The sequence below is a fragment of the Triplophysa dalaica genome, chromosome 18 (assembly GCF_015846415.1).
Source record: "Triplophysa dalaica isolate WHDGS20190420 chromosome 18, ASM1584641v1, whole genome shotgun sequence".
Taxonomy (NCBI): Eukaryota; Metazoa; Chordata; class Actinopteri; order Cypriniformes; family Nemacheilidae; genus Triplophysa; species Triplophysa dalaica.
In genome coordinates this window covers 19,444,470-19,469,886 of record NC_079559.1, presented here as the reverse complement: position 1 = coordinate 19,469,886, position 25,417 = coordinate 19,444,470, and the positions used below count along the sequence as shown (strand labels likewise).

Below are 25,417 nucleotides of genomic sequence, written 5' to 3'. Positions count from 1 at the left end.
CACACTTAAAATCAAGCAGTTCATTACTATTATGTACCGTTCTCATATAGTTGCCCCATATGTTTCATTTACTGGGGAAGTAACAAATTTCTTTATAGAACAGGTAGTTTCATTCGTCATCCAATGAGACATGTTCCCAAAGTGTGCGGCATATCATTACAACTGTGACTCAAAATAAGCACAAGGTAGGCTGATTGCTTCTCTATCTTTATCTCTATCAAACTCCAGATGTACAGAATTTCATTATTCAAACTGAATTATATTAAAACTTCAACAATAATCAAACTATCTGACTCAACTGAGATGTTCTAGACCTCTGAAAGGGATGCTTTTTCTGTAAAGTACAAATACAAGTTAACCAACAAATCCAAAACTACAAACTAGCTCGTCCCATGTGAGATTTTTATTTAGGTCAAAATGACTTGCAACCTAGTCTTTCAAACAGCTTTCTCTCAAAGTCTTTTATGTTGCTTGACCTCTTGAGGATTGCTCAAATTCAAGTGCTTCCTGTCACCTACCATTTATTAAAAGGGTTTTCATCACTGTATGTTTATGCATAACTGGGTTTATGACACTTGGGGCCCAAATTTCCATTCAGTACGGTTTTCTGCATTGTGATTTTCTCTCTTTGTAAGGTGTTTGTTGTAGTCAAGGGACACGTTGAAAAGTTTACAATAGCTTCTAAGAGCAGCCCGCACACAATTCAGCTAGATCATTTATTCAACTTGGCAAACAGTTTGAAACATCTTAAACCCCCTAAGGGCAAACATCCCTGAAACATATACATCAGCAATGACGTTGGCAAATGGTGAAAGGGTTGTCATGGTCATGGTGATGGCAGACAGCTCTATGAACTTCACTTATTTCATAACAGAGATTAAAGATGCTGCATATCTTGGCTGTTGCATCATTCATTGAGTTCAATTCATATTTATTTAGAAAGATATTTAGAAGAATGTTAGCAACTGAGTCTTATGGGTTAATCAAAAATTGGTGCCCCAGATTTGTTTGTTTTCCTTAATTCTTTAAAATATCTAATTTAGTCTTAAACAGAACAAAAAAATACAAACACACTTCTACTACGGTTGTCAATAGTGTCCCATAAATATCAGTTGCTGACATTTTTCCAAATATCAGAACAAAGAAATTTAAACAGTTTGGGAACCACTTGAGGAAGAGTAATTCATGACGGAATTTTCATTTTGGGTGGACTATCCCTTTTACCATTAGCCTTAAAAACTTACTGACTTATAAATGAGTGAACATTTGCAGACTTATTATACTTGCGGTTTCGATTTTAGCGATCATCCAAATTGTGTAGTCTAAAAAGATGGTCAAAGGCTATGTGCACATCGACACAGACTATCCAGGTGCCTTCATGTTTTTTCTGGAGCGCAGTGACTGCTGTCTCATGAATATTGCTCTTTTATAGTGTTTTACGAATCATTGATTCGTCTGCGGTACATCACTGTACTTTTGTGGTCATCTTAGCAGGATTTTGTTGTATTTTTTTTACTTTTTATTGTTTGCATTATTTGTTGTTCGTGTCTATTGTTATGACTAACCTGAAGAACAGATCAACATTTAAGACAGGTTGTCTAGAAATCCATGGAAGTCCACTTATACGTTGTCTTCCAGCTGTATCGAGGAAAGACTGCTTGGCAGAAGAGAGTGTGGAATTTGAGCGGAAACTGTGATGTTTGTATTGTTGAGGTCTGAAGCTAGAATCAATCTCTTAGGGTCTTTTTGTGACACACATTGTCTTTTATTAAGAGTCTAACATAAACCAAATCAATGACAAATGACACAGGAGAGCTTTTTTTCTGAAAATGTTTAATTTTTCAGATATTTTAACACACAAAAAATTCACTCCAATATAAGAGAGCGTCTAGAATTTAACGTATGCCCCGAAAAATGAAGCAGTCTTAAAAGAGTCACTCCACACATAGTGAAGCCTGTACACTGTACAAAAGACCAAGCATTTTCATAGATCCTACATTCTCTGCTTTCATATCAATCAAACACATCTGTGCTAAGACATCCCACATTTCCCCCACATATACACTCTATATGAAGAGACAAACTTTTTTTTTTGAGACATCTGTACAGCAAAGTATATAATTAAAAAAACAGCAGTTTGAAGAATGCACTCAAAATATATCTGTTTAGAAGTACAACTATTAGATAACATAGTAAATAGTCATTTTAACCTCATTTTGTCCCTTGATCAGGTAACTAATGCAAAGCTGCATAATGTGTCTCATAATCTCACGTCACTAGTTACAGCAATCTAGTGCATATTCTTACCCATCAACAATGACAGGAAGTCAATCATTCAAAGCGAACTAAATTCACTTTTCTTTTAAAATTCAAAAGAATACTTTTAAACTCAAAACAGGAGAATAAATAAATGAAAGCTTGGAAAGGACTTACAATATTTGATAGTGTTCAGGAGAATGTGCGTAATAAACATAAGATCTGGGAAATAGCTTTGAATAATTGGATGAATTGGACGGAAACCTGCCAGGAGCCTGTCCATGTTAAATTTCACACCAGAATCAAAAGAAATAATAATGAAAATAATTTTTAGATCACCAAATTCGGATTGTGACATTATTTTCATGACGATTAATCACAATGATCTGTATATATAATATATACTGTATATCAAAATTCAGATGTTTATGATAATATTTGTTTTTGTTGATCAAAAAAAGATGAAATGCACAGAAATATCGGTATCTTTCAAGAAAAGCAATTTTTCACACTATCGGCCTGTAGTTTAAAAAACAGCCAATGATCAGGGTCGATATATCCTGTCAATCAAAAGAGGACAGGAAAATGTAATGAATTTGTGCTCTGTTTATAGAAAATGTTTAGAAACATCACCGGTTTGATGTTTCATATTAATGTTCAATCTTAATATATGAATTAATAACTTTTAGAAAGTTAAGAAATATTTATTTTCAGAATCGTCGAATGTCACTATGAATAATTGGCTATTAGTATCCGTCCGAGAAATTTAGTATCAATAACTATCTATTAAAAAGAATAAAAAAAAAAAATCTTAGTTACAGTTGTGAAAAGTGACATTGCTTATTACAAAAACTGGACACACTGAGGTGATGTCACAATACAGAAAAATCTTAAGGGGAATAGACATCTTTTTCTTTTCTATATGTAAAATATATTTTCTTTTGAATTTGGAACAGGGCCTGCAGTGAGAAACACATAAAGTGCAAATTTTCTATTCATGCAAATCTAGAACATGTTGCAGCAAAATATTATAAAATAAAAATACTCAGAGAAAACAGTAGATTCGTAGTTGGGGAAGCTTCATAGTGAATGGGAATGTGTTTGCATGATTAAGAGTTATATGTCAAAGTGTTTGCGTAACTGTCAGTGTGTGTGTGTGTTCTCAGTGAGGGAAGGTGTGTATGTCATTGTGAAGGCTAAGAGAGGGTGAGCTGTCTCTCTGCACTCCACAGTATTTTTTACTGCAGCGGCACCGTTGGATCAACATGACATTACGTGTGATGTCCTCTCCGTCTGCGCAGCGGAAGCGCAGACGCACTGTTCGGGACGCAGAGGGCTGACAGCACCTGCCGTCCACACACAAGCCGCATGTGCGAGGCCGGTAGCGTCGAACTGTGGTGCAGCCGGCAAATGTAATGTGCTCCGGTTTCCGAGACCTCAGTGTTTTTCGACACTTCTGCCCTTTCTTCATGATATAAAAAATAACAGAAACTCGTTATCATACAAAAATAAGTAGTATTTCAGACTAATAGATGCTTGGTTTTTCAACCATATTATGCCTGTCTAAAACTTAATGGTTTGTTTATTGTCATGAGATTCCAAATCACAGTCTCAAATATTATATAAAGCTGCTTCTATTAAAAAAAGATGTCAAGGTGCATCATACCATGTTTTACATCAAACAATTATACATTTATCCTCAGTGACTTGCAAGTGCATTCAAGATATACATTTTTTTATCAGTTTGTGTTTTATCTGGTATTCGAACTTATCCGTTGTGCTGCTAGCACAATGTTGCCAAATGCGTTTGGATGCCGGTGTTATTACTAATCACAGCTTTTTTGAATATGCCTTTTATGCGTGTGTTAAGAAAGTTGGGTTTGGATAACCAAATAAATTATAAACTTATGATAAACATGCTTTTTGGATAAACTGTCAATTTAAATTTGTGTAAATCATAAATCCTACCCATAAATCCATTAAGAACACATGTGCATCCATTTACAAACAAACAACCATGTGCTGTAATTGCCATTATCTCACCTTCAGAGCTGGAGTGACATCACACTCTCGGATCTGACAAAGGCGTGTCTCTCTAACAAGCTTGCACTCTGCGTTACTATTGGTCACACGACTCGAGATGCCAAACCCACAGGAGGCGGAGCATTCTGTCCACTCAGTGGTCTGTTGGAAACATTCAGGGGATGGAAATGGAATCTGAGACACTGGCAGGGAAGCCCACTCTAAATGAGAAAAAGCATGTAAATAGAGAAAAGTTACACAATGGGGCTGGTTGAAAATTGCACTTCTTCCTGATCTATAACAGTGATTCTGCTTTACCAAGAGAAGTCCCAACAAAAATGACTTGTGTGGACACCACATGTTGGCTTTCTAAGTATTTTCCATGTTGTTCAAAGTGGTTGTTAGGGCATTGCACTGTTATGCTGTTTTGGTAGTTGATGGGGAGTTGCTAGGGTGTTCTCGGTGGTTTCCAGGGCGTTTCAATGCTGGTTTTAAAGGATTGATCGGTGGTTGCTAATGTATTGCTAGGCATTTGCAAGTGTGTTCTGGATGGTTACTGTGCCATTGCTGTAGGTGGTTGCTAAGGTGTTGCTAGGCAGTTGCAAATGTGTTCTTGTGGTTCCTATGGAATGCCTATATTGTTTTGGTGGTTGTACTTATAACTTTAAGAAGCAAATGTTATACTAGTGGGTCCACGAGCACCACCAATATAGTGGGATTAAAAGCAGCAAAATAAAAAGCACATTTACCTTGATAGGAGTCCATTCTGGACTGGAAGCCGTGAGCATTCTGTAAGAGTTTGTTAATGTGGTTGGTCGTTGCATGGTGAGAGCGGCCATCCGGCGGGTCTTCCCTGATGCTGTTGTCATCATCACATACCCACTCCTCACAACAGCGACCTGTCAGGGTTTCAAGACGGGGGTTGGGACAGTGTCTGTTAGGCAGGGGGACTTGGTGCGGGCAGAGGGGCATACAGCCCACCACCCCATCCATACAGTTGCACTGGTGCTGACAGCTGGGCTGGAAATCCTCTCCGTGCTGATACATGTGACCTCCGAACTCACATGGACGTCCTTGTGCATCAGCTTAAAGATGCAAACAACAACTGTCATTCTCAGTCATTGTTTTAAATATAGACTTAGATATCATAATTATAGACATAAAATATGTAAAATCGTACAGTTTTAACTATCATGTGTGCCAGGATTTCCATAATAAACTATATACAAAAAATCATATTATAATGGACAAGACTTCAACGATTGTGCAGAAAATTTGGAAAATTGTTGGATGGATATTTTTATAGAAAACGCTGCATTTAAGTATGATTCTTCATATTTAAAATATTTAAAAGATACTTTAACATTAAAGATTATTTATAGAGCGGAAGATAACAATATATTGATTTTTTTAAACAATCAGAAGAGTTGGCATAATTCAATAAGTACCCATTAAAGACATATTTCACCCCTAAACAAAATTCAGTCATTCACCCTCATGTCGTTTAAAACTTGACTTTTTTTCTCTTTGAAACACAAACAAAGATATTTTGAGAAATGCCTCAATGGTTAGGTGCCCATACACTGGGCATCAATGGGGACCAGTATTATTGGTTACCAACATTCTTCAAAATACCTTCTTTTATGTTCTGCATAGGAAAGAAAGTCATACAGGTTTGGAATATAATGAGAGTGAGTAAATGATGAAATCATTTTCATTTTTTGGTGAACCAATAACACATGGTAAGTTAACACAGATCAACCCCTCTGTTTTTCTCACCTCTACAGAGACCCCGTTGAGGGTCCTCTCCGGCCCCTAGGTGGCAATGCAGGCCCTTGATGTGGTCGCAGGGCCGTTCAGGTCCACAGTCTTGGTTAAACTGCTGTGCGCACACCTTACAGCAACCACACTCATCTAACACCCAACTCACTCCAATGGGGCACCAGGGTGGAGACGGGGGGCACGAGCAGGGGCGAGAACAGCTTCTGGCCACCTGGCGGACAGCAGCAGGGGGAGGGGGACAGATGAAAGAGGAGCGAACCGTTTGCTTTATTACATAAAACGAGGAGTTATAAATGAAAGGCTTTCAGTGCCTTTACTCCGGAGGTGGGAGTTGTCAGTCTGTTAGGACTGAGTCCGTCTGTGCTTATTTGAATTCTCTGACTTAGATGTCTGTGTTTGAAATTTGGCTTAAACTGTAAATATAAACTGCAACCAGTGAAAATGTGCAGACCTCACTCTTAATACATCACTTTCATATACATAATCACTTTCATTAGTGTCATTTTAAATTATGGTGTTTATGACCACATAAAGCACACTCTCTTGGTTCCCATTGAGAAAAAGGGAGAAATACAGCTATTTGGTCATACGAATTATTAGACAAAATGTCTAGAATAGCAAGAACCGAAAACATATTTGGTCTTTTATTTTACATTAAAAAAAGATTTCATGCTCAATACAATCATAGACAAACGAAGAACCGAAGCATCTGTAGACATTTGATACTAAAGGCTGAATTTAACTGTTTACAAAATAATGTTTGCTCTGCACAACCATCAGAATTGAATGGATTTCATCTGCAGTACCTGCGCAGTTGCATGCGTGTCGTGCAGCACAGCGGCTCAGACTCACCTCTGCTTCAGCCCAACAGACAAGAAACAGCAAGATGGGGTAAAAAAACTCCTGAGTCCTTAGATTCCTTCCAGAACACATTTCCAAGATATTCCAGAAATGTCCAAAATATATCCTTAATGCAAAAAGCGGTTATCCACTTTAAAGAGTCCACAGAGGTTGTCACGTACAGAGTTATCCAACTATTTGTCTTCCAACTATCCGTCTAATGTTTTGAGTGAGAGATCTGATGACAGAGCACACTAGTCAGAGTTACTAACCTAAAAGGTTTGGCAAGACTGAAATCCCAAATGCCTCATCAGTCCTACAGAGGATTTCCACAGAGGCAAGTCATCTTATAGACGGAGAGAGAGAGAGAGAGGGCTGGTCCTCTGTGACATCAGCATGGGTCAGAGAGGGGGGGTTCTGCTTACATTGTGAGGGGATCCCTTTATTTGTGTTGCTGGGCTCTTGGGATCAGGGTGTGAATACAAAACATGAGAAAGGCTGAAAATAGTCTTAGTGATGTTTATTAAAAATCACAGTAATTTTAAAGTCTACCGTGTATTGCAGAACCACTAAAGGAAACTTTATAAGATCTATTAACCAATACATATTAAGTAGGGTGTTCACCTGACCACACTATTTAAATGCCCATTTGTCCCGTCCTGGTGTACCAAAAAATATCATAATTGTGGAACAATTGAGAAGAGAATTCCAGTTGTTTTCCATTTGGAAAAACCCCATAACAAACTCCCCTCAAACACACACTCACAGACATACACAACTTTCTCACTCATGCGCAGACACACAAAAACACTTTCTACTATCACAACACACCTGCTGCCCCGAGTGCTTCCTGTCGAGTTCTCACCCCCTTTGACTGTTTCCTACCAGCGACCACATTCAGGAAACCCTGACTGTTCACACAGGTTCCTCTGTTTTTGTAGGGATAAACAAAACGTTCTCATTGTCATCTCATAAGGACACGAGAAGTGTTTTCTATTCATTTTGCAGGAAGAGCTCTTCATTGGGCCTCAGGTTTATATTATGAAACCCAGGAAGGGAACACGGAAAGGTTCTGGCAAACAGGAGCAAAACATCACCATGTTAATCCAGAGACTGTTTTTCAGGTTATGCACTTGAAAGCTCGGTTTACCTAAGTAACTAATCATTTAATTTATTGTTTTTATCATTTTAAAATGTTAAATTGTCTTGCTTTTGGAAAATCTCATAAAATTAAACTTTTTTAGACAATACCTTAATCTAAAATAAAAAATTTGATTGTGGAATCACATAGTTTTTCCAATTTTTTGAAAAACAAATCAAATAAAGCACAGATTTTTTTTTACATTCTTGCTCTTTCTACTTTAATTTTCTAGCTTAATAGTCATGTTATAATAATATTACATCATAAAAGTACCCTATGGCTCGGAAAAAAAGCACAGAAAGTGACCAAAATACTGTACACTATGTTTTAAAAATAGTGTAGCTGCAATATTCTCTCTTTTATACTTGTGTATACAAACATTACATTAGAAAACATTTAAAACATTAAGAAATCATTCAAATTTTTTATTTATTCAACATTTCTAGATGTATTGTGGCCATTCCAGTCCAGAGTCTGTTGAATTTTAACAAAATCAAACCTAGTGACATAAAGTCATCCAACAGCAATGTAACAAGACAATACATGTACAACAATTATTGTTGTATTTTCCTAAAAGTGAATATGAACTTGTTTTCTTTGCATTAATTGAGTTCTGAAAAAATAAAAAACATATTTTCTGTTATTTTGATCTCTTTCTCTATTTTTCATTTTCTGCAAATAAACGCAAATATATTTTTTTTATTTAAAATTTTGAAGAAAATAAAACAGTAAATTAAGAACGAAATTAAATCATTTTGAAATGTTCTCTTTTCCATGGCTGTATTTTAAAATATTGTGTCATGCAGATCTATGGGACTCACTGGGAGAACTATAATTGGGGAGAATTATATTATATTTTTAACCCATAAATACGAAAAAGGCCTCTTATGAAATGTGCATAGCGTTCGGAGGCTATTTCATGGACAAAGCATGGAAATCCTCTACACGTTGAGTTGGAACTCCATACGTCCTTCACTCCCTGGACTCCATCCCGCATGTTCCTCCCATTTCCAGCCCTATATATAAGCTAATGTTGCGACAATGCACTCATAATAAATTTAGTGAGCAGTAGTAACACTAATACAGTATATAACAGTGTTAACTACACTATGTGAACAGAACTATTGGGATGAGCAGTTTTGACCACTTTAGTCATTTCTGTGAGCACAAATGGTAATGCTACAGCATATAATGATTGTCAAGAGAATTGTGTGCTCATAATTTTATAACAACAGATTTATCATCACCCTTTTCTATTTAAACATGAAAATGCCCCTGTGCACAAAGGAAGATTAAAAAATAAATGATTGATTCAGTCTAGTGTGAAAGCACTTGTTCTACATCTACATATTCTCTTCCAGAGGTTCTGCCATACAAATAATGCAAATTGCTTCATTTAAAATGAATAATTTCATGAGGAAATATGTTGTTGCTGTGGGTGTGCGAGTAATTGAATAGTCTTGCAACACACACATAAACCTTTTCGCAAATATCCAGACTTAGGAATCACAGGGAGGTGGGTTGAGGGGTAGAGAAAAGAAGGGAAATCGAGAAGGAGAGAATGAGGTGGTAAGAATTCCAGAGATTCCTGTCCCACAAAAGCAGGATGTGTGTACCGATCCGCTCTCACTGAATGATGACGGAGAGAAGAAGTCATTAAAAGCAGGGTGTGAGAGGGAGGGTGTTACGAACATTTGCTATCAAACAGTCTGGCCCAATCCCAGCCATTGTTATTGAACCAGACAAACATTTCCAGAGCAGTGGTCAAGTGGGCAAGGTTACATAAGCCCCAATAAATTAAATAAGACGCCAGTCACATCAAACCAAACAGGTTTGATCAACTTTCAAGTTCAAACATATAAAAAATGATTCCTTGTGTTGAAAGTAAGGCATTGCCACGAACCATTGCAGAACCATTTAAGTGGAAGTTCATCCAAAAATAAAACTTCTGTCATCATTTAATCACCCTATTGTCATTATAACCCTGTATGACTTTTTCTTTTGCAGAACACAAACAAAGATATTTGAAGAATGTTGTTAACTGAACAGCGACGGAATCCTTTGACTTACATTGGTTTTGTGTCCGTAAAATAGAAGTGTTTGGGTGCCGGGACTGTTCGGTTGCACACTTTCTTCAAAATATCTCCTGCGGAAGAAAGAAAGTCACACAGGTTTGGAACAACTTGAGGGTCTGTAAATTATCCAAATCCCCATCTTATAAAGCGTATATTGCTTGGTATTGTTACACGTCAGTATTAGTACATACATTACAATGTTGACTTTTTCTCTATGGTACTTGAACTGTACAATTTAGGTTTATTTATCAGCAATTTTCCTCAAGCTGTAAAAAGTTCTCCATTTTGCATCATACGTCTGAAAAAGAGTAAAAATGCCATTGGAAATGAGTTTAATGTGAGATTTCCATAGAACAGTTTGTAGTCAATTGTAAAAAAGACTCCACCCCTCCTGAAACACTGCTATCACCCATTGTTGGAAACCAAGGCCCAGTTGACAACAGTCTAGAAAAGTTTTTTTTTTCCTAACTGTTATGTTAAACTGTAGTTTTGAGCTCAGTGTTACGCCAGTAACTTGTAATTTCTGCGTTCGAATAATAGCACCGAACCGATAAATGTGTAAAAATATTTTTTGGTTTTTCAAATGTAAGTATAGATTAATGAATCTCTCGTGAATAAATGATGTTTGTACCGAAGCCTAGGGACAGGTTGATGTTAATACGTCATATGTCAAAGAGCAAATAGGTCACATGACAATAAAACGTGGCGGATGAAGGACGTCCGAAATCTATTCTACCGCCACAAATACTTTATAGAACGTACTGTTTTAACGTTTTGTAATTCATTTAAATCAGTTCAGACTGTCATAGTATACAATTTTGGACGCAGCGATAGTGTTATTAGAAAAATGCAACACTCAAGCCCCTCCCCTATAGCCCACATAGCTCTGAACCAGCAGTCACTGGCACGAAGCCGAGTCGTAATAAAACCTACAAATAAGATCATACAAATTCATAAAAATTCTTGTGAGATTGTGTTGGACGCACCCAACCACTGGATTATAAAATACTGGGATTTTTATCCCAAAATGCTGGGGTTTTTCAACCTATAGTTGGGTGAAATATGAACACTTTCTGGGTTAATTTAACCCAATGGTTGGATTTGTCCTTTTTGGACCCAGGATTTTTAAGAGTGACTCTTTGCAAAATTAAAATAAACTTCTAGAAACCACCAAGAAAATGCCCTATCAACCACTAACAACACCTTGGTAGCCATCTGCATTTTTCATTTTTTTCATTTGTTTTTAATAAAAAAAAATGATGTATAAGCATTCCACAGGTTTTAATAATAACATGTTATTAAAACCCGTTTTGTGTTTGGAAAGATATGTATCATCACTGTTCTGAACTCAGCGCTTGTAAACACATAATATGATGGGAAAGTCATATCTGCGGTGATGGATATAAGGCTAAAATGAGTCAGTAGGACATTGGGTGTGTGAAATGTGTATAAGTGGGGTTGTTTCCCACAGCAGTGTAATGGAACTTGTTTCAGTGACTGACGCATCAGGACGCGCTAAACAAAGCTACAGTCACAGTGTGTTTACACATAAACATTATAGCAACTATGACACATTCTAAAGTCTTCACTTAAGAAACATTTGTTCAATGAAGTAATGTTGCATTGTGAGAAAAGTGCAGTTAATGCGAAAATATTTTCAAGGCACAGACAATCTGTCAGGTTTTCATCTGCCGCATAATGGTGTCAGAAGTCAGGGTGTGTAGAATCAGCTGGGTTTTACTGACACCCCCTCTACAGGTCAAAGGTCACAGACATTCCTCATGAAGATGTTCTAAAGATCTCCTGAGAGCAGGAGATAACACGTTAGAAAACATATTGCACCTGAAACTATAAACGCTTTAATAGCGAGGGGCGGTTCAGCATTCCCTGCTGGACCTCCACTGGTTCTATTGACTGTTTATTTTGCTTTTGTGTTGTGTTTGACAGATCTGTGAGGGTGTGGTGAAGCAGAGCTCATGCCTCTCTCTAATGGACGTGATGAAAACGTCTCCTTCATCAGAGCAATAACCTGCCTGATGTTTCAGCCTGATGAACAGGTGCGCTGAGAGTTAGGTTCGGAACACACACACATCCAAACACACACACACACAGTGTGCATAAGTGGACAAAAATGCAAGGCATTTCAGAGTATGAGTGAGCTGTTGGCAACTGAGGTCCGTAAATCCACGTGGTATGTTCTCTTTTTATGCATACAACAAATTTTGATTTTGGCATGAAAATCACTGTTTGAGATCATGTATTTGTGATGGGGCAGCTTAATGACCACAATTCAATATTTATTGATAAAAACTCATGTTCAATAAATTGAAAGGGGTTGTGTCCACGTGAACGATGCATTTTCCAGTGTATTTAACTCTGTAATACTAAACTTGTTGTGTATGGGGAGATATTATTGTGTTTCATTTAAAAGGATCCCTAAAGTTAAAATTCTGTCATCATTTACTCACCCTCTTGTCATTTCAAACCTGTGTGAACACAAAAGAAGATATTTTGAAGAATGTTGTCTGCCGTACAACTTAGGTACCCATTGACTTTTGTGTACGTACAGTAGAAGTCATCGGGTGCCGCTGTTGTTCGGTTTCTGACATTCTTCAAAATATCCTCTTTTGTTTTCTGCAGAACAGAGTAAGTCATAGTGTTTAGGTAAATGATTTAAAAAATATATTTTTTGGTTGAAATATGCCCTTTAAGTATCAACTTAGTCTCAGATGTTTCTCCTTAAATTCAACATGAAAAAAATTATGCAACATTATGCAATTGTTAAAATGCATTAAAAGCATGCCGGTGTTAAATGAATGATGTAGGTCAAATCATCTGGATTTAGGAAAAGTTGATGAGCAATGTTTGAGTTCTTATTAGATTTATCAATAATACTTTTGATTGTAAACCTGCCAAATCTGAGCCGAGTTTGTGAAACTGTTGAGGTCTCTACTGAAATGTTAATGGAGACATTCATGACATTTCTGTGTCTTTACATAAAATATAAGAGACACAAGAAAAGTAACCAAAAGTTTCCAATTGCTCTTCATTTAATCTCATTTATTTCTAGGAGAAATAATTAAGATGATAATTCTTGTGTCAATGTACAACTAATGTTATAAAATTTTGATTTAGGGAAATTATTGTGATGCGTGTTTATTTTTGATATTTGTACAAAACAAGGGGTTGAAACAACCGCTTTTGTCAGGTTGACCACTGTTTAATTCTCTTGGCCACTTGTCCATAGCTACAGTATTTTTTGGCGTTGATGTATGATATCAAGACAACTGTCTAAACACTTCTCGAAAAAGGTATATGACATTAAAAACATCAGTACCTCTATCCATGGAAGGTTGAATGTAAAACAACTAAACACAATCACAAAGGTGATGTTGTAGGGGCCATTCCCTCTGACACCAAGTTTCAATCTTTAGTTAGTGTGTAATGTTGCTGTTAGTGCATAAACAATATCTGCGAAATGATAAAGCTCAAAGTTCAGTGCCAAGCGAGATATTGTCTTTAACAGTATTCGCTTTTCAAGGACTACAGAGAAAGCTGGAATTGGACTACACCCCTCTACTTCCCGGGTACATGATGTCACTATTCTGAGTTTTTAAATAACCTCCCCCCAAAGAAATATGCCAAAAAAGGGGCGATACCTTCCTTAGAGAAGAGCCGCTGGAGAAGTGTTCAGTTATCAGAGACTGTAAACAATTTAACTGAGCTACACGCTAAACTACTTTCGCTTTCACCAAAGTCCTACAGCTGGTAATAAGTTTTCAGCTACACACATTCTAACATAACCAACAGTCAAATTACAGCTTCTATGACTTTAACATCGGATGTGAAAGCTGTTCTGTGTAATACACTGATATTGTGTGTGTGTGTGTGTGTGCGCATAGCTCTAAAACACTTCTGTGAAACGTACTTTGAAGTCCTGCTTGCAAATGTCTCCTGGTCAATCTGCTTGCTTTTTTATCCAACTCGGGTCCAATATAAAAAGTCACTAACGCTTCGGTTATTAGTTTTAATATAACCGGTCTGATCCGTTCGGTTTGGTTTCATTTCCCTCACCATTGTAGGAAACAATATGTGATCTTTAACAAAGATTGACGTTTGCACATGCACTAGCAGACCTCTTTTACAATTTGATCGTTCATCATGTTTTTAACTAATGAAGTGAAGTTGACGCCATTGTTACTGCTTATTGCAAAAAGCCAAAGCGTATGAATACATGTCCCCTGAGAGGGGCACCGACCAATCACAGCAGCCTGAGTAGCAGAAGTTGATATGGTATGGGTGGGACATCTTCAGACACATGCTTTAAGCGGGGAACCAATCACGACAGACCATGTCAGCTTTACCAATCAGAGCGTTTCGGGGGGAGTAACTTTATATAAACCGGAAAAAATCCAGTCTTTTTGTGAGAAGAGGGACAGCGGTGAACGATATGTAAAATATAAAGCGTGTTTTGAAACAAGAAACATGAACATCCATTGTTAAACACCCAAAAAACATAATCAAAGCCTCAAAAACAGCAAAAGAATGGCTTCTTTAAAACGTGATTATATGCTTTTAATAAAACTCTGCCCATCTGAAAAATAATGATGTAATATTTTACTTAAAGCCTTTATGTATAATGGGTTATTGAAGCGCATGCATTATAATTGTTCATAATATGTGTTGTAATACATTAAATGTTGTTAAGAATTATAACCAAATAAAAATGCAATACATTGATAAGTGTTATAATGTTTTAACAGTAGTTACAATTATTCATGAGATTTACAATGCAGAATTAATACATCAAATACTTTTATAATGCATTATACATATATGCTTTAAGTAAAGTGTTACCATAAGTATTTTAAAGATTTGATTCGACAAACCTCAGACTGGTAAATTAGTGTCTACATAGTTTCAAATTCAAGAGCCGTAGGTATCTTACAAACATGACTTTGTGTTCTGGCAGGCTGATAGAAAACTGCACACCCTGACTCTATAAAGCTTTGTATAGTAGGCAGCCAATCAGATTGAGGCTTACCCGTTTGAAATGCTATTGTCATGTTATATGTAAAATGCATTTGACAATTATAAATTATAGATGTTGGGAGCTGTATTCCTTCACTACAAGAAGCCAGGGTCCAAAATGTGTGATGTTGTGGAGAAATCTAAGGTGGCTTCATGATGGATTTAGTGTGCTGAGCACACAGAAAATAAGGCAAACAGTGTTTTGAAGTGAGGGGGTGTGTGAGGCATGGCGCTCTTACACAGGCCAGGCTGTTTACCGAGAAGCGGGAGAGGTGGAATTCACTCTGCCGGCTTCACTTACAGAGCCTGGCCTGTTGATTCCATGAGGAACAAATGTTATTCCAGAACTACCTGCAGGTGGAACCGACAAACACACTCTGTTGAGCACACATCCTTACACGGGATGCTTTGAAAGCGTGCTTATGAGCACTGACCTTGTTGCCATATCCTTATCAAACCTGCCTTGATGCATTCATCATGGGTCCCGGGACCATTTTTCTGGGTGGGTCCAGGAAACACATAAATGATTATCTTGATTATACTGTAAGTTGCTTTAAATAAAAAATCCATTATAAATTTATTAATATATAAAATAGGCCTAGTGTACCCCCTCATCCTAGACCTAATGACGCTTCTTGATTATTAAAGAGGCAGTCAGCAAGCATGAAATCAATGAAATAATCACATCATTGCTACGGCACTTTTATAATCTATGATCCCAAGATGCTTATTCGGTTCATATCAAGGACCCACATTCCTCTTCCGACAGCATAAAATCTGCCCACCAGGTCATATATTTGCTTAAATGGACCGGACCTTGCATTCATTAACCTACAGTATGAGACCTGGCAGTAAGCCTGGATGAAATCTGTTTGCCTGTGAACGATCTCAGACTTTCCCTGAGTCACCAGCCATCAAAAGACTCCTTTATCCTGCACAAAGTCAAAACTTACCTGATGCTGTTAGGTCAACGTACATAATCGCACACAAACGCATTCAGAATATTTAAAAAACAGCTTTCTCTCAATGTTTATTTATCAATTTTGGAGAAAAAAAATGTCCTGAGTTTGTCTGATCTTAGAACATCTGAATTAACTGGAGAAATGTTCTCCCAAAGCTATTCCTTATTTATTACATTTAAATATGTATACTGTAGGCTATAAGTGTTCCAGTAGTGTATACTGTAGGCCATTAGTGTTCCAGTAGCGTATACTGTATGGTATAAGTGTTCCAGTAGTGTATACTGTAGGCTATAAGTGTTCCAGTAGTGTATACTGTAGGCCATAAGTGTTCCAGTAGTGTATCCTATATGGTATAAGTGTTCCAGTAGTGTATACTGTAGGCCATTAGTGTTCCAGTAGTGTATCCTGTATGCTATAAGTGTTCCAGTAGTGTATACTGTAGGCCATAAGTGTTCAAGTAGTGTATACTGTATGGTATAAGTGTTCCAGTAGTGTATACTGTAGGCCATTAGTGTTCCAGTAGCGTATACTGTATGGTATAAGTGTTCCAGTAGTGTATACTGTAGGCTATAAGTGTTCCAGTAGTGTATACTGTAGGCCATAAGTGTTCCAGTAGTGTATCCTATATGGTATAAGTGTTCCAGTAGTGTATACTGTAGGCCATAAGTGTTCCAGTAGTGTATCCTGTATGCTATAAGTGTTCCAGTAGTGTATACTGTAGGCCATAAGTGTTCAAGTAGTGTATACTGTAGGCTATAAGTGTTCCAGTAGTGTATACTGTAGGCCATAAGTGTTCCAGTAGTGTATACTGTAGGCTATAAGTGTTCCAGTAGTGTATACTGTAGGCCATAAGTGTTCCAGTAGTGTATCCTGTATGCTATAAGTGTTCCAGTAGTGTATACTGTAGGCCATAAGTGTTCAAGTAGTGTATACTGTAGGCTATAAGTGTTCCAGTAGTGTATACTGTAGGCCATAAGTGTTCCAGTAGTGTATCCTATATGGTATAAGTGTTCAAGTAGTGTATACTGTAGGCCATAAGAGTTCCAGTAGTGTATACTGTATGGTATAAGTGTTCAAGTAGTGTATACTGTATGGTATAAGTGTTCAACTAGTGTATACTGTAGGCTATAAGTGTTCCAGTAGTGTATACTTTAAAGTGTTCAAGTGTTTCAGTAGTGTATACTGTAGGCCATAAGTATTCCAGTAGTGTATCCTGTATGGTATAAGTGTTCCAGTAGTGTATACTGTAGGCTATAAGTGTTCCAGTAGTGTATACTGTAGGCCATTAGTGTTCCAGTAGTGTATACTGTAGGCTATGAGTGTTCAAGTAGTGAATACTGTAGGCTATAAGTGTTCCAGTAGTGTATACTTTAAAGTGTTAAAGTGTTCCAGTAGTGTATATTTTAAAGTGTTAAAGTGTGCCAGTAGTGTATCCTGTATGGTAAAAGTTTTCCAGTAGTGTATACTGTAGGCTATAAGTGTTCAAGTAGTGAATACTGTAGGCTATAAGTGTTCCAGTAGTGTATACTTTAAAGTGTTCAAGTGTTCCAGTAGTGAATACTGTAGGCTATAAGTGTTCCAGTAGTGTATACTTTAAAGTATTCAAGTGTTCCAGTAGTGTATCCTGTATGGTATAAGTGTTCAAGTAGGGAATACTGTAGGCCATAAGTGTTCCAGTAGATTATACTGTAGGCCATAAGTGTTCCAGTAGTGTATACTGTAGGCCATAAGTGTTCCAGTAGATTATACTGTAGGCCATAAGTGTTCCAGTAGTGTATACTTTAAAGTATTCAAGTGTTCCAGTAGTGTTTACTGTAGGCCATAAGTGTTCCAGTAGTGTATACTGTAGGCCATAAGTGTTCCAGTAGTGTATACTGTAGGCCATAAGTGTTCCAGTAGATTATACTGTAGGCCATAAGTGTTCCAGTAGTGTATCCTGTATGGTATAAGTGTTCCAGTAGTCTATCCTGTATGGTATAAGTGTTCCAGTAGTGTATACTGTAGGCCATAAGTGTTCCAGTAGTGTATCCTGTATGGTATAAGTGTTCAAGTAGTGAATACTGTAGGCCATAAGTGTTCCAGTAGTGTATACTGTAGGCTATAAGTGTTCCAGTAGTGTATACTGTATGCTATAAGTGTTCAAGTAGTGAATACTGTGTGCTATAAGTGTTCAAGTAGTGAATACTGTAGGCCATAAGTGTTCCAGTAGTGTATACTGTAGGCCATAAGTGTTCCAGTAGTGTATACTGTAGGCCATAAGTGTTCCAGTAGTGTATACTGTAGGCCATAAGTGTTCCAGTAGTGAATACTGTAGGCTATAAGTGTTCCAGTAGTGTATACTGTATGGTATAAGTGTTCCAGTAGTGTATACTGTAGGCCATAAGTGTTCCAGTAGTGTATCCTGTATGGTATAAGTGTTCCAGTAGTGTATCCTGTATGGTATAAGTGTTCCAGTAGTGTATACTGTAGGCCATAAGTGTTCCAGTAGTGTATCCTGTATGGTATAAGTGTTCAAGTAGTGAATACTGTAGGCCATAAGTGTTCCAGTAGTGTTTACTGTAGGCTATAAGTGTTCCAGTAGTGTATACTGTATGCTATAAGTGTTCAAGTAGTGAATACTGTGTGCTATAAGTGTTCAAGTAGTGAATACTGTGTGCTATAAGTGTTCCAGTAGTGTATACTGTAGGCCATAAGTGTTCCAGTAGTGTATACTGTAGGCTATAAGTGTTCCAGTAGTGTATACTGTAGGCCATAAGTGTTCCAGTAGTGTATACTGTAGGCCATAAGTGTTCCAGTATTGTATCCTGTAGGCCATAAGTGTTCCAGTAGTGTAAACTGTAGGCTATAAGTGTTCCAGTAGTGTATCCTGTATGGTATAAGTGTTCAAGGAGTGAATACTGTATGCTATAAGTGTTCCAGTAGTGTATACTGTATGGTATAAGTGTTCCAGTAGTGTATACTGTATGCTATAAGTGTTCCAGTAGTGTATACTGTGTGCTATAAGTGTTCCAGCAGTGTATACTGTATGCTATAAGTGTTCCAGTAGTGTATACTGTATGCTATAAGTGTTCCAGTAGTGTATACTGTATGCTATAAGTGTTCCAGTAGTGTATACTGTATGCTATAAGTGTTCCAGTAGTGTATCCTGTATGGTATAAGTGTTCAAGGAGTGAATACTGTATGCTATAAGTGTTCCAGTAGTGTATACTGTAGGATATAAGTGTTCCAGTAGTGTTTACTTTAAAGTGTTCAAGTGTTCCTAGTGTAGAGTGAATAGTTTTGCATGTACAGCATACAGTACTTTATGTCTTCCTGTAGTGTAGAGTTTATAAGTGTTTTGGAAGTGTAGAGTGTATAATGTTAGTGTCCTCATAGGCCTAATGCTGCCTTCACGTGCTCTCGTAACTTGATAATTCCCTCTTTAACCCAGAAGTAACCTCTGGATTTGGTACCATTAAAAGTATTAGGAACATCAAAACATTAATGTTACTTACGATTCAGTAGCATTAAACCATTACAATTGTTATTATTTCTGGCTTGAAGTGGGAATTATCAAATTTCCGAGAGCAAGTGAAGGCAGCATGAATATAAATGCTTAAAGGGATACAGTATTTGTTTTTATATATTATAGGAGATCTTTTTGCTCCCATGATCGTTTCATCGCCAGCCAAACCTTGACCCGTTTGATCTGATCCATTAATAAATCAACAAAGAGACATTTTTAATTGCTTTTGAAATCACTTTGACTCTTCAAAATTCAAGGTGAGCACTTTGGATTGTAGAATACACTTTCTCTAACATTTTGCACATCATTCCAGTAAGCTTTGTTATACACTGCTCAAATTGGGCATATGTGCATCCACACCCTACACAATCTACATACTGAACTAATAGCAGAATAGTGGTACGTTATTGGAAATTTAATTGTGGCAATATTCCAAGCAACTAAAACAAGCCAATTACATTCTGGTTGGGGAGACGGACAGAGGGACACATGGTAAGCTGCACAGCTGTAAGTATCTGTCAGAACAAACAGTGACGGTCAATGACGCATCTCTTTGTGCGTAATAGACGAGATTTGGGTGGTAACTTTACTGCAGCTCTATTCAGCCACAGACTACTGCCTCAGTTTGTTTGTGTAGGTTGTGTTTGTTCCAGTCATGTGCTGCCCTCATTAAATTTATTAGAAGGCATATGGACTATATAGGAACGTACATCTTTTACCATTTCTGCAGTAAATAGTGTGTATATGCATACTTTGCAATTTTTTATGTTTAACCTACTACATTTGCCAAATTGAGCAGTTGGAATGAAGAGAAGTCATGTTATACAAAAATTAATGATAACAATATTACTATAATATCTTTTTTTTATGCTATCAATACAATACAATTTTTATTTTGTTTATTTTGCATTTTCACTTGTTTTGGTCTATAAATCACACTCAATATATGAGTGTAAACAGGCATATTTATTTACCATATTATCACATGTGTAGAATTTACACAATTTATATAGATAGTAATCGTGGTTTTAAAACCACAGTAGTTGTCAATACCAGTATATAGTGTCTCATCTAGTGTTTTTATAGTATCCTAGTATAATATCTCATTTGGAAGTCACTTTGAATAAACGCGTCGCTAAATGACTAAATGTAAATGAAGAGTTTGGTTCCAAAATTAGATAACTCAGTTTAAAAAATTAAATAAAAATCATGTTTTTTTATTATGTTACCATGTTTTTATTGAACTACTTAGCTGTACTTTTTGTGTGATAAGGACTTAAATCAAAACAAACCAACTTTAGTTTGATGGATATTAATTTGAGTGCACAATACAAAAACATATTTTTTATATTACTTTTAATAGAGTATCTCATTTTGGAACCAAACTCTTCAAACATAGTGACAAGTATGACTAAAGCTTTGTTAGTACATTAAGCATATAACTAAATCTTAAGATATTTCTTGTGCATAAAAATCAGACTTTATTTCCAAAAAGGTAAACTAGGTGCCACTTGGCTATAGTTTGAAACATTTGCAACTGCAAAATGGCTATTGTTTTGCATAATAGTAGACATTACACAGTATATACTGCACACAGTATTTAGTAAAAAGCTAGTATTCCATTTGAAACATTCAGATGCACATTTAGGAAACACCTGCACATTTGAAAGGAACCTGACTGATAAACAGATCTCATGCCAACCAAGAAGTAAATGACACAATTTGTCTGGATGTCACATGGGAGCCTCAAAGCTGACGTTGGTCCACACCTGGGGCCTGTGACACAAACATTATGTTCACAGTCTCAGCATCTGTGTTCAGCAGGGACCAGACCGTATCCTCTTCTGGATGTCAACAGTGGAAATCCCAGTTTACGGAGGAAGCCCCGATCTCCCACTCCCAGTTTTTCACCTATTCTCTCCTGCATAACACACTCAAACTCTCTGTGCTAATGGAAAAAAGAGAGCAATGGGTGTGTGGAAAGGGGTGTGTGGTGAGACTGAAGGTTCTCTGGCACTCAGACAGTGGCTGGGTGTGAGAAGTGACCCACAGTGGACACTGCAGCTGTGTATGTTTGTACCACCGTGTGGGCTGTCAAGGAAAAAACAGTGACGGAACACACAGAAAAGAAGATTCTGTTCACACTGAGGACTTACAGTTCACTGAGAGAAGCACATGGCTGGAAGTACACTAAAAAGCTCACAAAGACTGAGATTTCCACTCCGGAAAGTTCACCCAAAAATTACAATTCTGTCATCATTTACTCCCCCTCTTGTCAATTCAACGGTGGTACCCGTCATGTCTATCCTTGAATGATTTAACTCGTAGGATATAGACAGTAATTATTAACAAGTAATGAAATACTTTTTGGAGAGAGCAATTTGTACAGTAATCTAATTACACTATTAAAATATGTAATTAGTAACTAGTAATTAATTACTTTTTCAGAGTAACTTGTCCAACACTGGTTGTGATTAAATTACTGAATTTTCATTTTTGAGTGAACTGTCTCTATGAACAAATCATCATTAACACACCTTTATGTTTTCTTAACTATTTATGTTTAAAACCTGAAGTATTTATTGTAGTCTGTTCAAGGCAGCTGCATTACAGCTTTGCGTTCACCTTTCATAGTTAACCCTAACACAAACACATGTGGATAAGAACAAGGCCGATGCATTGCAGGTTCAGTTGCTTCTTCAGAACTTCATTGATCTCAAACTCAGGCTTAAGAGCGGACTCACACTCCTGCAATGGTTTGGGTGTGGTGTGGTTAGACTTGGCAATTTTTGTTCCAGTGATCCACATCCTGTATCTGTGGAGAGTTCAGCGATAGAAAGAAACAAATACACATAGGGATAAATCAGGTTAATTACAAAGATGTTGTACAGTGCATATATATGTTGGTTTAAATTGAGTCCACTAAAAAATCATTTCAATGATTTTATTATAAATTAATGTAGCTGTTTATTTTTGTGATAAATCCACAGAATTATTTTTTAGACCGAAGCATAAAATTGATTAAGATTAGGGTTAAGATTGATATAGGGTAGACATAAAGAATGGCCACATGCATTCTTTTGTTTATTCGATGTTAGTTTGCTAACATTTCCATGTCAGTTTGATGAAGGGACAAAACCTTAAGAACCTCTACACACACCTTGAAACAGTAAACTGCGGGAGATGTGATGTGGGGGGATTTTGGAAATGGGATTAAACCCAATGCCCACCCAAACATCTTCTGTTAATAGAGGAGAGCCGGCTCCCTCTAGTGTAGAGTTTCTACCTCTCTGATCTCGCCATTTACGATGATTAAACCTTTTCCTTAGGTTGGCCTGCCTCCTCTGAACCTGCCAGTTCAGTCTTTCTTCAGCGGTCTGCTCAACACAGGAAACATTTTATCAACAACCACTGCAATAAAACAAACTGGACTGACTAATAAAAGAGAAGCAGTGGCAAATAAACATTATGAATTTAAAAAAAAAACGTTAGCCTTACGAATATGTTAAACCATCTACAGTTTGAAAAGTGTTATACAGTACTGCTTGGATGTCTTTATATTACCATGGATGTGTAACAAGCATTTAGTTACTCACCACCTTGGATGGCTTTGGAAATGTGGGGCAGGTTAATTCTTTAATAGCAACATTTGGAGATTGAAATCTTTCAAATGAAAAGTAGATGCACAACGTCAATTAAATGGGATTAAAAGAAGTATTTTCAATGTGCTTAACCTTATCAAACTATTACACAAATTCTAAGTATAAATGAATTTTCCAATAAATCTGATAGCACTATTCAATACTTTCAGGCTTCACGTTTTTCGAAATGATTTACAATTTAAATCTATATAATTTCTGCTAAACGTGTTTGGACTACGAATTAATGTATTCAACAAATATTTTATACACACATATGTTTATATCTTTCCTTAACTTGGCAATAAAGCTCTTTCTGAATCTTTTGCATGTACAGCTTATAATAGAAAACATTGTAAAAGATGTATTGTGGAACAGGCTTACTTGTTTTGGTTAAGCCACTGAGGCACATGGTGTGGGTTGGGATTCCACATGACCACTGGGCATTTTGGCATTTCAGAATAGCCGATCAATGGACTGATGTTAATGGTATTTAACTGTATTCGACACTAGTCAGAATTTATTATTAATTAAAAACATATTGTAATGGGGGATAATTAAATATATGTTTTTTATACCTTGACCATTTTCTTTGCTTCATTGGTGGGTATGCTGGAAAACGACCTTGAGGAGGATAAATCTGCCCTGTCGGAAAATAGATTGTGAATAGTGGGATGGCATACACACACTTACATTATAAAAAATCTTTAGCGAATATCAAACTTATATGTTTCAAAGTTTGTTAACTTATGTTTTACTGCTTCACAAACCCATTTCTAAAGAGACCTTGCTTCATACTCTATTTATACATTATGTTTTTATTTAAACTAAAAAAGCACTATGTCATTCTGTGTTTTATAGGATTAAGATTAGTCCTCACAAAAATAGCCAAACCAAGGGCTTTGGTTGAGTACTTTCGTCTCATATAATATTCCATTTATTATTGTAACATTGTATGACACTCACCTCCTCATCATTTCACTGTCCTTTGACTGTTTGGTTAATGAAGTAACGTCATTCAGTGATGCCCCTGCATGAGCTTTGTACAACGGCCTCCTTCTTCCAACCCATTCAGAGACATTCACAATGCTCAGCGACGGTAAATCATCTTGTAGTCAAACAACATTTTACACACAGAAAAGATTTAATGGATGAACACAAACAAATTCACTGTGAAAAATGATATGCTCCACAGGTCAACTTGTGATTTTTTTTAACTTAATTTGGTAAGTTATATGAAAAGCAACTACATGTTTAAAGTCCTTTTAATTGCTGTAAAGGCAATTTGAGTTTTTAAGGTGAATTTCCAGAAGTTACAGGCTCAGGTCAAATAGTTGGATGCATGCAAAACATATCTTTGTAAGGCAAATGAGCCAGAATAATAATAAATGCAATGCAAACACACCGTCTCTGGGAGAGGATCTCTTCACCTGTGCTGGAGTATGGCGCAGGATTCCTCTGGCGCAGCGGTGTTCTGTGTCCCAGCAGCACGGGTGCGAACACAGCACCCTGAGACAGTGAGCTTCATTCACCTCTGCACCCTGCTTACTGTCATTCAAACACGTGCAAAATATTTTTTTTATCATTTACATTCAGTGTTATTAGTGTGACATGAGGCCATGTTATATATTCACTTTATTTGATTGCTGAATTGAAAAGTAAACTAATAGCGACGAGTTATTAAGCATAGCAAGTGTTGTAGGCTGTTTATTCTATAGACGCTCCTTTGGAACATTTTATTTTTTTAATAAGTTTTCATTCGACTAAAGTTATAAGAAGAGCTAGATGACGAATTGTATACTTACGTCATTTGTTACAACAAACATCACAGTACATGCTAGTTTTTGTCGTCTTTGGTTGTGTGAAGTCAGGTTGCTTAGCAACAGTAAAATTCCACTTTCTACGAATCAATGCAAATCATTAATATTTTATTTTTAGTATTTATAATAGAACGATAGTAAAAACATAGTAGATTTGCGTATTTAAAAAACAACTTCCTAAATTGGCTATAACGAAGAATTAAGTTAAAATATAAACATTTACAAATTATATAAAATGTCGCTGTTACAGTGTCCTTATGCATTTATAACGACAAAAATATGGCATTTAACCGAATTACCGAAACATTTGTTGTGGGTTTAGTTTGTCAAACACAACGTGCAGAC

At 36.7% G+C, this 25,417-nt stretch overlaps 2 protein-coding genes across 5 annotated transcripts; both read right to left on the bottom strand.

Annotated features, from left to right (window-relative positions):
* Nucleotides 1-1,887: 1,887 nt before the first annotated feature.
* ccn1l2 (cellular communication network factor 1, like 2) lies at nucleotides 1,888-7,196 on the bottom strand. The gene is made up of 5 exons (XM_056772300.1): nucleotides 6,913-7,196; nucleotides 6,058-6,271; nucleotides 5,028-5,363; nucleotides 4,300-4,499; nucleotides 1,888-3,721 (listed from the first exon to the last, which is right to left on the bottom strand). Exons 1-5 carry the CDS (start codon nucleotides 6,991-6,993, stop codon nucleotides 3,419-3,421), a joined length of 1,134 nt encoding a protein of 377 aa, XP_056628278.1. The 5' UTR covers nucleotides 6,994-7,196; the 3' UTR covers nucleotides 1,888-3,418.
* A 13,554-nt stretch (nucleotides 7,197-20,750) lies between these two features.
* On the bottom strand, nucleotides 20,751-25,413 carry LOC130440011 (uncharacterized). Of its 4 annotated transcripts, none has more exons than XM_056772761.1 (9): nucleotides 25,372-25,413; nucleotides 25,058-25,152; nucleotides 24,658-24,800; nucleotides 24,219-24,360; nucleotides 23,831-23,897; nucleotides 23,637-23,761; nucleotides 23,211-23,277; nucleotides 22,775-22,991; nucleotides 20,751-22,429 (listed from the first exon to the last, which is right to left on the bottom strand). In XM_056772761.1, the coding sequence occupies exons 2-9, from the start codon at nucleotides 25,060-25,062 to the stop codon at nucleotides 22,314-22,316; spliced, it is 882 nt and encodes a 293-aa protein (XP_056628739.1). In that variant the 5' UTR covers nucleotides 25,063-25,152; nucleotides 25,372-25,413; the 3' UTR covers nucleotides 20,751-22,313. The 4 variants fall into 4 exon arrangements, with proteins under 4 accessions (XP_056628739.1, XP_056628741.1, XP_056628740.1 ...); XM_056772763.1 differs by having other exon boundaries at nucleotides 23,637-23,749; XM_056772762.1 differs by having other exon boundaries at nucleotides 25,058-25,386.
* Between the last annotated feature and the right edge of the window lie 4 nt (nucleotides 25,414-25,417).